We start from the raw sequence: 15,321 nt of genomic DNA, 5'->3' as shown, positions 1-15,321 counted from the left end.
GACGTACGTTCATGGTGTCTTCCTTGTTCAACCATCACTGTAACTAATATACATTCATGCGTGTCCAGTTTACCACTCCCAAAACCTCATCAACAATGACACAAGATTTGAAAGGGTTTTGACGTAATTAAAAGAAGTATTTTATAAAAATTGACATTTTTGAATTTATATGCTAAATTCAAAGAAGTATTCATGAACCTAACATTAATAATGAAACTGACATTAATAATGACCCGCTTGAATTTGAATGGGTATTTGGCATTAATATTCAAAGAAGTACTTTCATGAACGTAACATTAATAATGAAACTGACATTAATAATGACCCACTTGAATTTGAATGGGTGGTTATCCATGAATTTGAATGGGTATTTGGCATTAATATTTCATGTCAAAACAAGTTTCATTAAAGCAATTGGGTCTATTCAAGTGGAGTTTTGACTATATTTGAGATTTTTATAAAAATTGACATTTTTTAATTTATATATTAAATTTTGGCTATATACGATAAATTCTCGTTCTGTTCTCAAGAATGAAACTTCAAAGAAGTATCCATGAGCCTAACATTATTGAATTTTCAACCAAAGACTTTAAATATCATGATTTCAAGTCAACACTAAGATTATATATGAATTTTCAATAGCATACATACATTATTTATATATATATATATGTATATATATACACATATATAAACACACACACACAGACACACTCACACACACAGACACACATATAGTTAAGCTGTATAATCTTGTAATTAATTTGCAACTCACTGAGAAACAATGGCTAGAACATACGTTGGTCTAGGTGGTGGCCATGCAGGCGAAGTAGCTATCATGATGCCAGATCACAACTCGGGCGGGCTACTTTTGCTCTGCATGATTCTCATGTCCCTCTCACTTATATCAATGGTCATATTTGCTTGTGGTGATAGCTCAGGAAAACCTAGACCTAGAGGCGGCGGTTATACAGGTGGAGCTGGCGGTTGTGGAGGTGGAGGCGGAGGCGGCGGTTGTGGAGGTGGAGGCGGAGGTGGAAGCTGTTAAAAAAGATTATATATGAATTTTCAATAGCATACATACATTATTTATATATATATATATATGTATATATATGCACATATATAAACACACACACACAGACACACTCACACACACAGACACACATATAGTTAAGCTGTATAATCTTGTAATTAATTTGCAACTCACTGAGAAACAATGGCTAGAACATACGTTGGTCTAGGTGGTGGCCATGCAGGCGAAGTAGCTATCATGATGCCAGATCACAACTCGGGCGGGCTACTTTTTCTCTGCATGATTCTCATGTCCCTCTCACTTATATCAATGGTCATATTTGCTTGTGGTGATAGCTCAGGAAGTCCTAGACCTGGAGGCGGCGGTTATACAGGTGGAGGAGGCGGCGGTTATGGAGGTGGAGGCGGAGGCGGCGGTTGTGGAGGTGGAGGCGGAGACGGCGGTTGTTGAGGTGGAGGTGGAGGCTGTTAAAAAAGAGAGAAGGCATGTCAAATTTATGTTTTCAGAAAAATGAAACAGTAAGAATTTAAGCAAAATATATCGTTCTTATAGTTGTTATGTTCTTGTTGATTTGTAGGTTGGTTGTGTTATATTATAGAATTTGATATACATATGTATCTCTGATGGTCAAATTATGTGTATTTTTAATCAATAAGATGCTTTATTCAAGAATTTAAATACGAAATCATACAAATAGCAGTTTGAAACAAAGGTAAATCAGGATTAAATACCAAAATGGGGATAAGATTTTAAGGAAAAAATATCAGCTTTAACAAAAAAGTATCAAGCCCAATTCATTTTGTTTGGACTAGCCTTCATGCACGCGCGTGAGCGCATGCAAAAGACATTTTTGAATCACGGCGTGCTAAGCGCGACTTACACGTTTTAAATGTATTTGTATGCGTAAATTGACAAAAGGGAAGTAAAATATTTGAAGTAAATGAATAATCTTAGATCATGCTACAAGGAAACCCTCATAAACCAATTAAAACAGCTGAATTCACATAATAAAATTGGTCTTTATAGAATTTACATCAAGAATAGAGAAAATAATATTTAATAAACAATTGATTGAATCACATTATTGCTAGTCCATTATGAGGCTAAGCACACCCCCTCCCCCTTAGTATAGATAATATCGTTTGTTAAAATAAAATAAAAAATCATTTGACAACTAATTTAATCACATTATTATCCGCGTGCGAAAAACCTTTTTTATAATCAGCATTTAATAAACAACTGATTGAATCACATTATTGCTAGCACATTGTGAGGCTAAGCCCACCCCCTCCACCTTAGTGTAGATAATATCGTTTGTTTAAAAAAAATATCATTTGACAACTAATTTAATCACATTATTATCCGCGTGCGAAAGACCTTTTTTATAACCGGCATTACACGCCTCTTAAGATGTTTTGAATGTGTTTTAAAATAGAGAAAAAAATATTTAATAAGTAACTGATTGAATCACATTATTGCTAGCTTATTGTAAGGCTAAGCCCACCCCCTCCCCCTTAGTGTAGATAATATCGTTTGTTAAAAAAAACATTTGACAACTAATTTAATCACATTATTATTCATGTGCGAAGGATTTTTTTTATAACCGGCATTACATGCCTTTTAAGATGTTTTGAACGTGTTTAAAATAGACAAAATAATATTTAATAAACAACTGATTGAATCACATTATTGCTAGCCCATTGTGAGGCTAAGCCCACCCCCTCCCCCTTAGTGTAGATAATATTATTTGTTAAAAAAAATCATTTGACAACTAATTTAATCACATTATTATTTGTGTGCGAAAGATTTTTTCTATAACCGGCATTACACGCCTTTTAAGATATTTTGAACGTGTTTAAAATAGAGAAAATAATATTTAATAAACAATTGATTGAATCACATTATTACTAGCCCATTGTGAGGCTAAGCACACCCCCTTAGTGTAGATAATATCGTTTGTTAAAAAAAATAATCATTTGACAACTAATTTAATTACATTATTATCTGCGTGCGAATGACATTTTTTATAATCGGCATTACATGCCTCTTAAGATGTTTTGAACGTGTAAAAAAAATAATCATTTGACTACTAATTTAATCACATTATTATCCACGTGAAAATGACATTTTTTTATAACCGGCATTACACGCCTCTTAAGACTTTTTTAACGTATTTAAAAATAGAGAAATTGAATCATATTATTGCTAGCCTATTGTGAGGTACTAATTATTAAAAAAAAACACAAAAAAAAAAAAAACAAACACACACACACAAAAATTAATTATTAAAAAAATACTATTAAAATGATGAAAATGCCCCTACCTTATTTGATGCATTATTTTGGGGTGCCTTTGATGTTTTTTGTTTTGGGGGCATTTTTATCCAATTATTTTTGTTGAAGCTTGGCGACACCAAAACACTATTCACCTTTTCTTCTCTCTTTATATATAACTAGCCTTCATGCACGCGCTCACGTGCGTGTAGAAGGCATTTGTTGAATTACAGCGTGCTACGCATGACTTGCACCTTTAAATGTATTTATATGCGTAAATTAACAAAAGGAAAGTCAAATATTTGAAGTAAATGAATAATTTTAGATCATAATATTTAATAAACAACTAATTGAATCACATTATTACTAGCCCATTGTAAGGCTAAGCCCACCTTCCCCTTAGTGTAGATAATATCGTTTGTTAAAAATAAAATAAAAAACAATCATTTGACAACTTATTTAATCAAATTATTATCCGCGTGCAAAAGTCCTTTTTATAACAGGCATTACACGCCTCTTAAGATATTTTGAACACAATATTCATGATTTTCCTTTTTTTTTATTATATTTTTTCCCCTTCATGTGGACACCATCAACTTTCACTCATCATTCGTTATTTTCTTTTTTTATCACTGGCGCTATACGCCTGCTAAAATGTTTTGAACACAATATTCATGATTTCTCTTATTTTTTATTTTTTTTTCTTCCCCCATCACGTGGTCACCATCAACTTTGTCATTTTTTTTAGAGAACTGTAACGAAAAGCTTCAGGTACTGTTTACTTTAACGAAAAACCACATTTTTACACTAAAAAGTCAATCATGATACTATTCACTTTACCATTTATTTTGTCCTTATCGTTTCACCTCAAAGTTTTCAAGTCATTTTCATTAGTTTTTTTTTTATTTATTCTTTTCTCTCTTCCCTTTCATTTTTTTATTCTTTTCTTTCTCCCATTTTTATTTATATTATATTTTATGTCGCATTTTTGCCAAAATTGCGACAGAAATCGGATTTCTCGTCGGTTTTTGCTCCAACGGTGATAGCATATATTGTAGTGGTGTTACACGTTTTAAATGTATTTATATGCGTAAATTGACAAAAGGAAAGTCAAATATTTGAAGTAAATGAATAATTTTAGATCATGCTAGAAGAAACTCTTCATAAACCAATTAAAACAGCTGAATTTACATAATAAAAATAGTTTCTATATAATTTACATTATGAATAGAGAAAATAATATTTAATAAATAATTAATTGAATCACATTATTGTTAGCCCATTGTGAGGCTAAGCCCACCTCCTCCCCTTTAGTGTAGATAATATCATTTGTTTAAAAAAACACACAATCATTTGGCAATTAATTTAATCACATTATTATCCGCGTGCGAAATGCCTTTTTTTTTATAAAGAAAATAATATTTACTAAACAACTGATTGAATTATATTATTGCTAGCCCATTGTGAGGCTAAGCTCATTTTCCCCTTAATGTAGATAATATCGTTTGTTAAAAATAAAAAAAAACAATCATTTGACAACTTATTTAATCAAATTATTATCCGCATGCCAAAAACTTTTTTTATAACCGGCATTACACTCCTCTTAAGATGTTTTGAACACAATATTCATGATTTTCCTTTTTTTTTATTATATTTTTCTTTCTCCTTCACGTGGGCACCATCAACTTTCACTCATCATTCGTTATTTTCTTTTTTTATCAGTGGCGCTACACACCTCTTAAGATGTTTTGAACACAATATTCATGATTTCTCTTATTTTTAATTATTTTTTTCTTCTCCCATCACGTGTGCACCATCAACTTTGTCATTTTTTTAGGGAACTTTAACAAAAAACTCCCGGTACTGTTCACTTTAATGAAAAACCACATTTTTACACTAAAAAGTCAATCTTGATACTATTCACTTTACGCTTTATTTTATCATTATCGTTAAAACTCAAAGTTTTCAAGCTATTTTGATTAGTTTTCCTTTTTTTTATTCTTTTCTCTCTTCCCTTTCAATTTTTTATTACTTTCTTTCTCCCATTTATATTTATATTATATTTTGTGATGACCAAATTACCAAATTACCCTTGCATGATTTGATGTATTAAATTGGGATGCTTTTGGATTTTTTTGGTTAAGGGGCAATTTTTGTCCTTTTATTTTTGTTGAAGCTGTGACCCCAAAGTGGGGGCTCTGGCTTTATATATAAGATAGATAGATTACCTCTTAAACAAACATAGTTGTATGATAGTAACACATCCAAGGGCAGTTCTGAGGTGTTTCAAACATCTAAACAGTCTTTCATCAATTAAGGCTATTTTGTCGAGTTCCTTAGAGAGTTGTCTCACGCCCTTAGGACCCACCTGTGTCGGTTTTGGGTACACATACCCTTTAATTGAAGATCGTTGGGGTTTTGTTCTAGGAGTATGGCACGAGTTACTTCAGCGCTGTGGCGTCTAGTACTCGAACATCGGCTTGAGATATTTTCTCTACCCCTTCTTACCCTAAAAATCAGAGGCATCCCGCGCAATACATTTAGTTTGCTACATGTATAAATTTCAAAACTTGAAACTACATGGACCAAAATTATAATTTGGCCTAACGAAGAGAAAAACCGAAACACGGTCATAACAAAAGGCCTATGGTGTATGAAACTCAACGGTAAAAATCGAAAGTTTATTCATTGGAACTGAGCTCAGTACAATTATTGTGTCGGTCTGTTCAGTACATTACAGTTTTATTTACCAACTATAGATTTATTTGAAGAAAACTAAAACCGACCACATGAGGGCGAAAGAAGTAAGGAATCAAAAGAATGAAACCGTGGATGTGAATAACAGCTCAATGTTTTATGTGGAAAGGGTTGTGCAAGGTTTTAGAAACCAGAAAACGTCGAGGGCTCTAGCTTCTCTTCCATCAACTAGACAAACGTTTTTGCCTTTCTCCGTGGAATCGTCCTTGCTCGCCACCACCTTTTTGTTTTGCTCTGCCTCTCCAAGAATTCTCCTTTCCTGGTCATCATGCAGAAAAAACAGATCAGAAAAATTAACTGACAATGCTTGTTATTAGCACAAATTATATGTATACTTAACGCCTAACTTTCTGGTTATTCCCTTTGTGTCCTTTTACTGTTCATTCTTCCCGTTTTGCCCTTTAGTTGTTCTTTAAGTTTAGCTTTTTGTGTTTATTATTCAGTAAAATGGCGTTTTGGTCCCTACTGTGCGATAGAAATCTCTCGATTTCTTCAGGAAGCCGAGCTCCTGATATCCACGCGTCCTTTGCTTCTATGAGATGTCGACGCGTTGCATGGTTCCAGAAGTTCTCGAGCCTTCCTTTTTTTATTTCGATTTTGATACCTGCCTCACAAAAGCTCTTCGTGCTCTGATGGCCCTCCGATCTCCAGTTCTCTGTTTCTCTGTTTCTCTCTATCTCTCTCTCTCTCTCTCCCCCTTTCTTGCTAAAAACCATGATTAGCATCCTGAAGCGAGAAACTCAGTTTTCTCTTCCTTCCTGCTCAACTTGATTCGAACAAAAAATCTCTTGGACGAAATCAAATTTCTCCCCATCACCGATTTCGACTGCATGCACACCTATCAAGCCCTAGAATCCAACCGAACTCACCCCCTTCAAGCCCGTTTTTGCTCTTCCACTCGCTGCCCAGAAAATCAAGTTCTCAAGGTTCGATGTTTCATCAATTTCCTCCCCCTCAAAGATTATTTTGGTCTTTCGTGCATACTGATTTTTTATTTCTATTAATTTTGGTTGTGTGATTAGTGATTTTTGTTCTTAATTTTACTAAAAATTTTGAGTTTTTCTTTCTGTTGTTTCTATGGTTTTTTGTTCTGCATATTTCAATTACTCTCTCGTGCAATGGAACCACCTCGACCACTAGGGGCGGCTGCCACGTTAAATTATGGGCTTCAATCGTTTTCTAAAACCTTTTGTACTCATGGTAAGTTATTCCAGGTTTTATTCCATATTCAGATCATCCCCAATTTCGAAAGTTTAGGGAATTGGTTCGTTTCTGTGTTGCATGTTTAACATTCTTTTGTGTGATGATGAGTTGAGGCTATACGAACTGGAATCGTTGAGGGTAGGCGTGAATTTGACCAAATTTGGTTAAGAACCGTTAAAATCTAATCCTAATTTTCTATAAAATTCCCTGTATATTTATTATTTGTTTCCAACAGCAGGTAATCAGGAGTTTTATTTGATCTTCTCTATGCAGAACCAGAAAGGCCTTGGAATCACACAGTAAATCAATAATGCAAATGGACAGATCCCATCAGAGCTACATGATTTCGTACATCCACTATATGCTATGAGGGGATCTGAGTTCGAGCGGCAAATTGAGTCATATACAAAATCGCTTAGATTTTGGTTTAGTCATAGCACCGTAACACGATATGGAGGTGATAAGGAAGTCTGAAATGCACAAGGCCTCATCTGGTATAGACCATAGGATTGGAATGGATAACCCATTCACGGCATATTGAAGGTAGAGGAGAATGATTTGTTTTCTTTTGTTTTTGAGAGGATTAGACATGAAGGAATATTCTCCCTTGTAATCCTACCATTTTGGGGAGGATTGGTACCTCCAAGTTAGTCACAATTATTTCACTTCTTCCTTCAACATACCTTAAAAATAGTGTCTATGCATGAAAGTACAACTAAGCTGACAGAAATTCGAGTTCATCATTTCAACTAAGATGGCTATGCAAACCAATAAGACCAACTTTGTAACTGTACTATCAAGCTTGAGTTGCAAGAAAGACTAAGATATCTCAGTCAAGTGACTTAACGGATAAAAAATAATACGAATAAGAAGGATGTAGCTAGTTACTTACCATCAGCTTGGACTTGGAAGCTTTTGAAGGTGTGATTTTGCTGGGAGGCCTTGTTGCAGAAAAGCGTTGAGGAGAGGGAGGGTTGGTCCGGATTTGCAACAAGCTCTCGCCCCCTTTGTGCTTAACATTCTCTAAGCTTAGAGGGATTGGGACGTTCTCTGCCTCGTCATCTCTTCTGCAGAAGGTGGTCATCAAAAGTTAACCTTATGTATCCAATCATCAAAGCCAGAAAGTTTCAAGATTCATAGAGGTAATTGGTTATCAACCCGATCAGATGATCATAATTTAAACTGCAACAAACGTTTTACCACAACAAGTGAAGAAGAAAATGTTTATACCATAAAAACACAGATACAAACACACAATTACATACACAACAAGGATAGAAAGTTCACACAAATATAGAGGCTTGCATTACAAACAAATATATAGAGAAAAAAGATTAAACTTACTTTTTCCTCCTTGGCTTCTCCGAATTGCTCCCCTCCATTCCTTCAGTGTTCATTTTGCTCACCTCAAGCAACGGCGTTCTCTTCATTTGCCTCTCATTTTTCCCTTTATTAACCTCCAGCAATGGAGTTCTCTCCATTTGCCTCTCAATTTTCCCTTTATCCACCTCAAACAGATGCATTCTCTCTGTTTCCCTCCTTATCTGTCCTAGTCATTTACAATGCCAAATGCCAAACTTTTTCATGTTTCCCATGCACACACAGACACAAATATATACATTCACACCAGGAAGGATAAATCATACACAATTTATATGCAACGGTTGGGATACTAATTATTACTAGCCTCTTAAAACTTTTTGAACGTATTTAAAAATAGAGAAATTGAATCATATTATTGCTAGCCGAGGTACTAATTATTATAAAAAAAAATAAAAATAAAAAAAACACACACACACACACAAATTAATTATTAAAAAAATACTATTAAAATGATGAAAATGCCCCTACCTTATTTGATGCATTATTTTGGGGTGCTTTTGATGTTTTTTGTTTTGGGGGCATTTTTATTCAATTATTTTTGTTGAAGCTTGGTGACACCAAAATACTATTCACCTTTTCTTCTCTGTTTATATATAATTAGCCTTCATACATGCGCTCACGCGCGTGTAGAAGGCATTTTTTTAATTACAGTGTGCTAGGCGTGACTTACACGTTTTAAATGTATTTATATGCGTAAATTGACAAAAGCAAAGTCAAATATTTGAAGTAAATGAATAATTTTAGATCATAATATTTAATAAACAACCGATTGAATCACATTATTGCTAGCCTATTGTGAGGCTAAGACCACCTTCCCCTTAGTGTAGATAATATCTTTTGTTAAAAAAACAATCATTTGACAACTTATTTAATCAAATTATTATCCGCGTGCAAAAGACCTTTTTATAACCAGCATTACACGCCTCTTAAGAGATTTTGAACACAATATTCATGATTTTTTTTTTTTTTTTATTATATTTGTTTCCCCTTCATGTGGACACCATCAACTTTCACTCATCATTCGTTATTTTCTTTTTTTATCACTGGTATTACACGCCTGTTAAGATGTTTTGACACAATATTCATGATTTCTCTTATTTTTTATTATTTTTTCTTCCCCCATCACGTGGTCACCATCAACTTTGTCATTTTTTTAGGGAACTGTAATGAAAAGCTCCAAGTACTGTTTACTTTAATGAAAAACCACATTTTTATACTAAAAAGTCAATCATGATACTATTCACTTTCCTTTTATTTTGTTCTTATCGTTTCAACTCAAAGTTTTCAAGTCATTTTCATTAGTTTTTTTTTTTTTTTGTATTCTTTTCTCTCTTCACTTTCATTTTTTTTATTCTTTTCTTTCTCCCATTTATATTTATATTATATTTTATGATGACCACGTGCATTTTTTGACTTACACGTTTTAAATGTATTTATATGCGTAAATTAACAAAAAGAAAGTCAAATATTTGAAGTAAATGAATAATTTTAGATCATGATAGAAGAAACTCCTCATAAACCAATTAAAACAACTGAATTCACATAATAAAATCGGTTTCTATATAATTTACATTATGAATAGAGAAAATAATATTTAATAAATAATTAATTGAATCATATTATTGCTAGCCCATTGTGAGGCTAAGCTCACCCCCTCCCCCTTAGTATAGATAAAATCGTTTGTTAAAAAAAAAACACACACACAATCATTTGACAATTAATTTAATCACATTATTATTCACGTGCGAAAGACCTTTTTTTTTATAAAGAAAATAATATTTAATAAACAATTGATTGAATCATATTATTGCTAGCATATTGTGAGGCTAAGCCCATCTTCCCCTTAATGTAGATAATATCGTTTGTTAAAAAAAAAAACAATCATTTAACAACTTATTTAATCAAATTATTATCAAAACCTATTTTATAATCGGCATTACACTCCTCTTAAGATGTTTTGAACACAATATTCATGATTTTCCTTATTTTTATTATATTTTTCTTTCTCCTTCACGTGGGCACATATTCATGATTTCTCTTATTTTTTTTTTCTTCTCCCATCACGTGTGCACCAACAACTTTGTCATTTTTTATAGAGAACTTTAACAAAAGGCTATCGCTACTGTTCACTTTAACGAAAAAACATATTTTTATATTAAAAAGTCAATCTTGGTATTATTCACTTTACGCTTTATTTTATCCTTATCGTTAAAATTCAAAGTTTTTAAGTCATTTTCATTAATTTTCTTTTCTTTTATTCTTTTCTCTCTTACCTTTCATTTTTTTATTCTTTTCTTTCTCCCATTTATATTTATATTATATTTTATGATGATCAAATTACCAAATTACCCTTGCATGATTTGATGTATTAAATTGGAATGCTTTTGGATTTTTTTGGTTGAGGGGCAATTTTTGTCCTTTTATTTTTGTTGAAGCCGTGACCCCAAAGTGGGGCTCTGGCTTTATAAATAAGATAGATTACCTCTTAAACAAACATAGTTGCATGATAGTAACACATCCGAGGGCAGTTCTGAGGTGTTTCAAACATCTAAACAGTCAAAATTTTCATCAATTAAGGCTATTTTGCCGAGTTCCTTAGAGAGTTGTCTCGCGTCCTTAGGTATTCTCTACCTACCCACCTGTGTCGGTTTTGGGTACACATACCCTTTAATTGAAGATTGTTGGGGTTTTTTTTTTAGGAGTATGGCACGAGTTACTTCAGCGCCGTGGCTTCTAATACTCGAACATTGGCTTGAGATATTTTCTCCACCCCTTCTTACCCTAAAAATCAGAGGCACCCCGCGTAATACATTTAGTTTGCTACATGTATAAATTTCGAAATTTGAAACTACATGGACTAAAATTATAATTTGGCCTTCATCAAACGAAGAGAAAAAACCGAAACACGGTCATAACAAAAGGCCTACGGAGTATAAAACTCAACGATAAAAATTGAAAGTTTATTCATCAGAACTGAGCTCGGTACAATTATTGTATCGGTCTGTTCAATACATTACAGTTTTATTTACCAACTATAGATTTGTCTGAAGAAAACTAAAACTACAGACCACATGAGGGCGAAAGAATTAAGGAATCAAAAGAATGAAACAATGGATGTGAATTGTTGCTCAATGTTTTAGGTGGAAAGTGTCGTGCAAGGTTTTAGAAACCAGAAAACGTCGAGGGCTCTAGCTTCTCTTCCATCGACTACACAAACGTTTTTGCCTTTCTCTGTGGAATCCTCCTTGTTCACCACCACCTTTTTGTTTTGCTCTACCTCTCCACGAACTCCCCTTTCCTGGTCATCATGCAGAAAAAACAGATCAGAAAAATTAACTGACAATGCTTGATATTAGCACAAATCAAATCTACGAAGGGATCTTATTTGAGCGGCAAATTGAGTCATATACAAAATCGCTTAGATTTTGTTTAGTCATAGCACCGCAACACGATATGGAGGTGGTGCTAAGGAAGTCTGAAATGCGTAAGGCCTGGTAGAGATCATAGGATTGGAATGGATAACCCATTCACGGCATATTGAAGGTGGAGGAGAATGATTTTTTTCTTTCATTTTTGAGAGGATTAGACATGAATGAATATTCTCCCTTCTCATCCTACCATTTTGGGGAGGATTGGTACCTCCAAGTTAGTCACAATTATTTCACTTCTTCCTTCAACATACCTTTAAAATAGTGTCTATGCATGAAAGTACAACTAAGCTGACTGAAATTTGAGTTTATCATTTCAACTAAGATGGCTATGCAAACCAATAAGACCAACTTTGTAACTGTACTATCAAGCTTGAGTTGCAAGAAAGACTAAGATATCTCAGTCAAGTGACTTAACGGATAAAAAATAATACGAATAAGGAGAAGGATGCAGCTAGTTACTTACCATCAGCTTGGACTTGGAAGCTTTTGAAGGTGTGATTTTGCTGGGAGGCCTTGTTGTAGAAAAGCATTGAGGAGAGGGAGGGTTGGTCCGGATTTGCAACAAGCTCTCGCCCCCTTTGCGCTTAACATTCTCTAAACTTAGAGGGATTGGGATGTTCTCTGCCTCGTCATCTCTTCTGCAGAAGGTCGTCATCAAAAGTTAACCTTATGTATCCAATCATCAAAGCCAGAAAGTTTCAAGATTCATAGAGGTAATTTGTTATCAACCAGACCAGATCATAATTTAAACTGCATCAAACGTTTTACCATAACAAGTGAATAAGAAGATGTTTATACCATAAAAACACAGATACAAACACACAATTACATACATAACAAAGGATAGAAAGTGCACACAAATATAGAGGCTTGCATTACAAACAAATATATAGAGAAAAAGATTAAACTTACTTTTTCCTCCTTGGCTTCTCTGAATTGCTCCCCTCCATTCCTTCAGTGTTCATTTTGCTCACCTCAAGCAATGGCGTTCTCTTCATTTGCCTCCCATTTTTCCCTTTATTAACCTCCAGCAATGGACTTCTCCCCATTTGCCTCTCAGTTTTCCCTTTATCCACCTCAAACAGCGGCATTCTCTCTGTTTCCCTCCCTTTCAACTCCCCAAAAACCTCACGGTTACACTCCTCCTTCACTACCTCTTCCTGCAAGCCCGCTGGGCTTTTCCTCACATCCGAATTCTCCACATCCTCTCCCTCCCTCGCTCTCATAGCCATTCTCTTCAATTCGGAACAGAAGTCCGTAATCTGATTCAGAAGATCCCTCCCCGCAAATAAATTCCTCGCTGACAGCGTGCTTCTAAGCTTAGGAAGCACCTCATCGTTCGGCAGGGTGCTCTCAATTGGTTGCTTCTTCTCTGTGCTTGATTTGATTGTTGCCTTCATGGCCTTAGCTTGGTTCATTGGAGGGGTTGATAGATTGGGGTTCTGATTTTCACCTTCTTCCTTGAATCTTGAATTATTAGTCGGGTAAATTGAAGATTGATTCAACCCTCTTCTCTTCAGTTTCACATCTCTGAATTACAAACGAAAAGGTTAAATTCTGCGAAACCGGTTTAAATTGTATTGTGAAAACAAGGGTTCATGGGTTTTGCTTTTTACCTCTGGACTTTATCACCAAGTGGAGAAACTTCAGGAACAACAGCGGGGCTCGGAACCTTTCCCAGATGGACAAACAAAGAAATTAGAAACTTAGAAAAAATAAAAAGAAGAGAATTATACAAAATCTATGCTGGGGTAGCTCCAAAATGCGAGGAAAATAAAGACCAAAGCGAAAATTAGATCTTATGCCGAATACCAAAGAATCAAAATCTCAAATTTTCAATCTTTCCCATCACATTTTCTTAGCAACCAAGCAGATTAACACAAGAAAAAAAAAATTAAACAAAATCGGAAGCCAATCAAAAAGAAAGAAAGACTGGAAAAGGAGAAACCTTGGGAGGTGATGACTTGAGAAAATCCTCAGCCGTCTTGGGATGCTTGCATCCTGCAATTCAGCAAAATAATCCAAGAAAATATTTAGTCGGTCAAAATTAGAAACAAAGAAAAAAGAAGGGGTTGAAATATAATTTGAGAAGGATTAAGGTACCGGGTCGGCAAAACCAGGCCTGATCGTCGACGGAATTGTCATTGGGGTTCAAGAAATCGAACCACTTGGGCGCGTTTATTTGCTCGTAGTATTTGTCCTCTACGAATCTCCACTCTAAACTTTTCCAATCGATTTTTGCTGGTTCCATAAATCTCAGAGACAAAATCCCAGAAAGAAAGCGAGCTGTACAACAACCACGGTAAGAGAGAAAGAGAGAGAGATTGGTGGGTTTTGGAGCTGAAGAGGTGGACAGTGGAAGAAGAAGAAGTAACCGTTACGGGAGAAATAGTGAACGTTGATGGGGTCGATGGGGTTTTACTAAATTTTCGACCGTTGGAGATTGATTAATAGATTAATTATTGGGGTCGTGGCTTAGTCAGTAGGATTGTCAGTTGTGGATTCATTGTGAGAAATAGGGGTGGTTCGGTATGGGATACTGAACCAAAACCCGTGTTCCGATTTCCAAACCAAAATTTTTGGGAGTTCAAAATTCAATACCGATCTCAAATCAATTTTTCGAGAATCCCGAAATAATTTCGGGATTTCTAGACAAATCGGGAATCCCAAAATGATTTTGGGCTTTTGGACTAAAATTTGACATATTATGTTTTGGGCTAAAATTCAACTTTTTATATTGGGTTGTCAATCTGTTGCAGACTAAATTTTCTTAATAAATTTCATAGGCCATTGTAAGTTACAAGTATACAACAAAACCAATATGTTGTAATAAAAATAAATTTAATCTGTAACTTACAATATAATCTGTGCACAGATTAAATTTCATGGAGGACCTGAGCATCAAAATTCTCATTAGTCCTTAGCGTGCATTTCACTCCTCCTTCCCCTCCTTATATGTCCTAGTCATTTACAATGCCAAATGCCAAACTTTTTCATGTTTCCCATGCACACACATACACACATATATACATTCACACCAGGAAGGATAAATCATACACAATTTATATGCAACGGTTGAGATTAAATCTCAACAGAATCCAATGGCTATTAAAATTCTAAATATATATTTAAAAATTAAATAATATATATATATTTTTCGGTTCGGTTTGGGATTACCGAAATCTCAAAAACTTGAGACCAATTCCCGTACCGAAATTTATGGATTGGTTTTGTACTG

General features: G+C 34.5%; 1 protein-coding gene and 2 long non-coding RNA genes across 4 annotated transcripts; 2 read left to right on the top strand and 1 right to left on the bottom strand.

Moving 5' to 3' along the window:
• Positions 1-1,118: 1,118 nt before the first annotated feature.
• On the top strand, positions 1,119-1,708 carry LOC139197290 (uncharacterized). The gene is made up of 2 exons (XR_011582530.1): positions 1,119-1,409; positions 1,488-1,708. It is a non-coding gene; the product is annotated as an uncharacterized lncRNA (long non-coding RNA).
• A 3,959-nt stretch (positions 1,709-5,667) lies between these two features.
• On the bottom strand, positions 5,668-14,508 carry LOC103438396 (uncharacterized). 2 transcript variants are annotated; one of them, XM_029105015.2, is made up of 8 exons: positions 14,187-14,508; positions 14,032-14,084; positions 13,700-13,755; positions 12,996-13,613; positions 12,647-12,721; positions 8,614-8,622; positions 8,162-8,336; positions 5,668-6,325 (listed from the first exon to the last, which is right to left on the bottom strand). In XM_029105015.2, the coding sequence occupies exons 1-8, from the start codon at positions 14,332-14,334 to the stop codon at positions 6,164-6,166; spliced, it is 1,296 nt and encodes a 431-aa protein (XP_028960848.1). In that variant the 5' UTR covers positions 14,335-14,508; the 3' UTR covers positions 5,668-6,163. The 2 variants fall into 2 exon arrangements, with proteins under 2 accessions (XP_028960848.1, XP_008375173.2); XM_008376951.4 differs by lacking the exons at positions 5,668-6,325; positions 8,162-8,336; positions 8,614-8,622 and adding an exon at positions 11,592-11,950 and having other exon boundaries at positions 12,547-12,721; positions 14,187-14,501.
• Positions 6,510-7,947, top strand: LOC139197519 (uncharacterized). The gene is made up of 2 exons (XR_011582964.1): positions 6,510-7,266; positions 7,543-7,947. It is a non-coding gene; the product is annotated as an uncharacterized lncRNA (long non-coding RNA).
• Positions 14,509-15,321: the final 813 nt, after the last annotated feature.

Source organism: Malus domestica, chromosome 07 (genome assembly GCF_042453785.1).
Source record: "Malus domestica chromosome 07, GDT2T_hap1".
Lineage (NCBI taxonomy): Eukaryota > Viridiplantae > Streptophyta > Magnoliopsida > Rosales > Rosaceae > Malus > Malus domestica.
This window is presented reverse-complemented; position numbering and strand designations above follow the sequence as displayed.

Bases quoted from the DNA above. Each gene is read 5' to 3' on its own strand.
- LOC103438396 (XM_029105015.2), bottom strand. From the start codon at position 14,334: ATGGAACCAGCAAAAATCGATTGGAAAAGTTTAGAGTGGAGATTCGTA. The intron at 13,614-13,699 runs GTAAAAAGCAAA...TTTGTAATTCAG, and splicing joins CTTGGTGATAAAGTCCAGAG to AGATGTGAAACTGAAGAGAA. The intron at 12,722-12,995 runs GTAAGTTTAATC...GACCTTCTGCAG, and splicing joins GAGAAGCCAAGGAGGAAAAA to AAGAGATGACGAGGCAGAGA.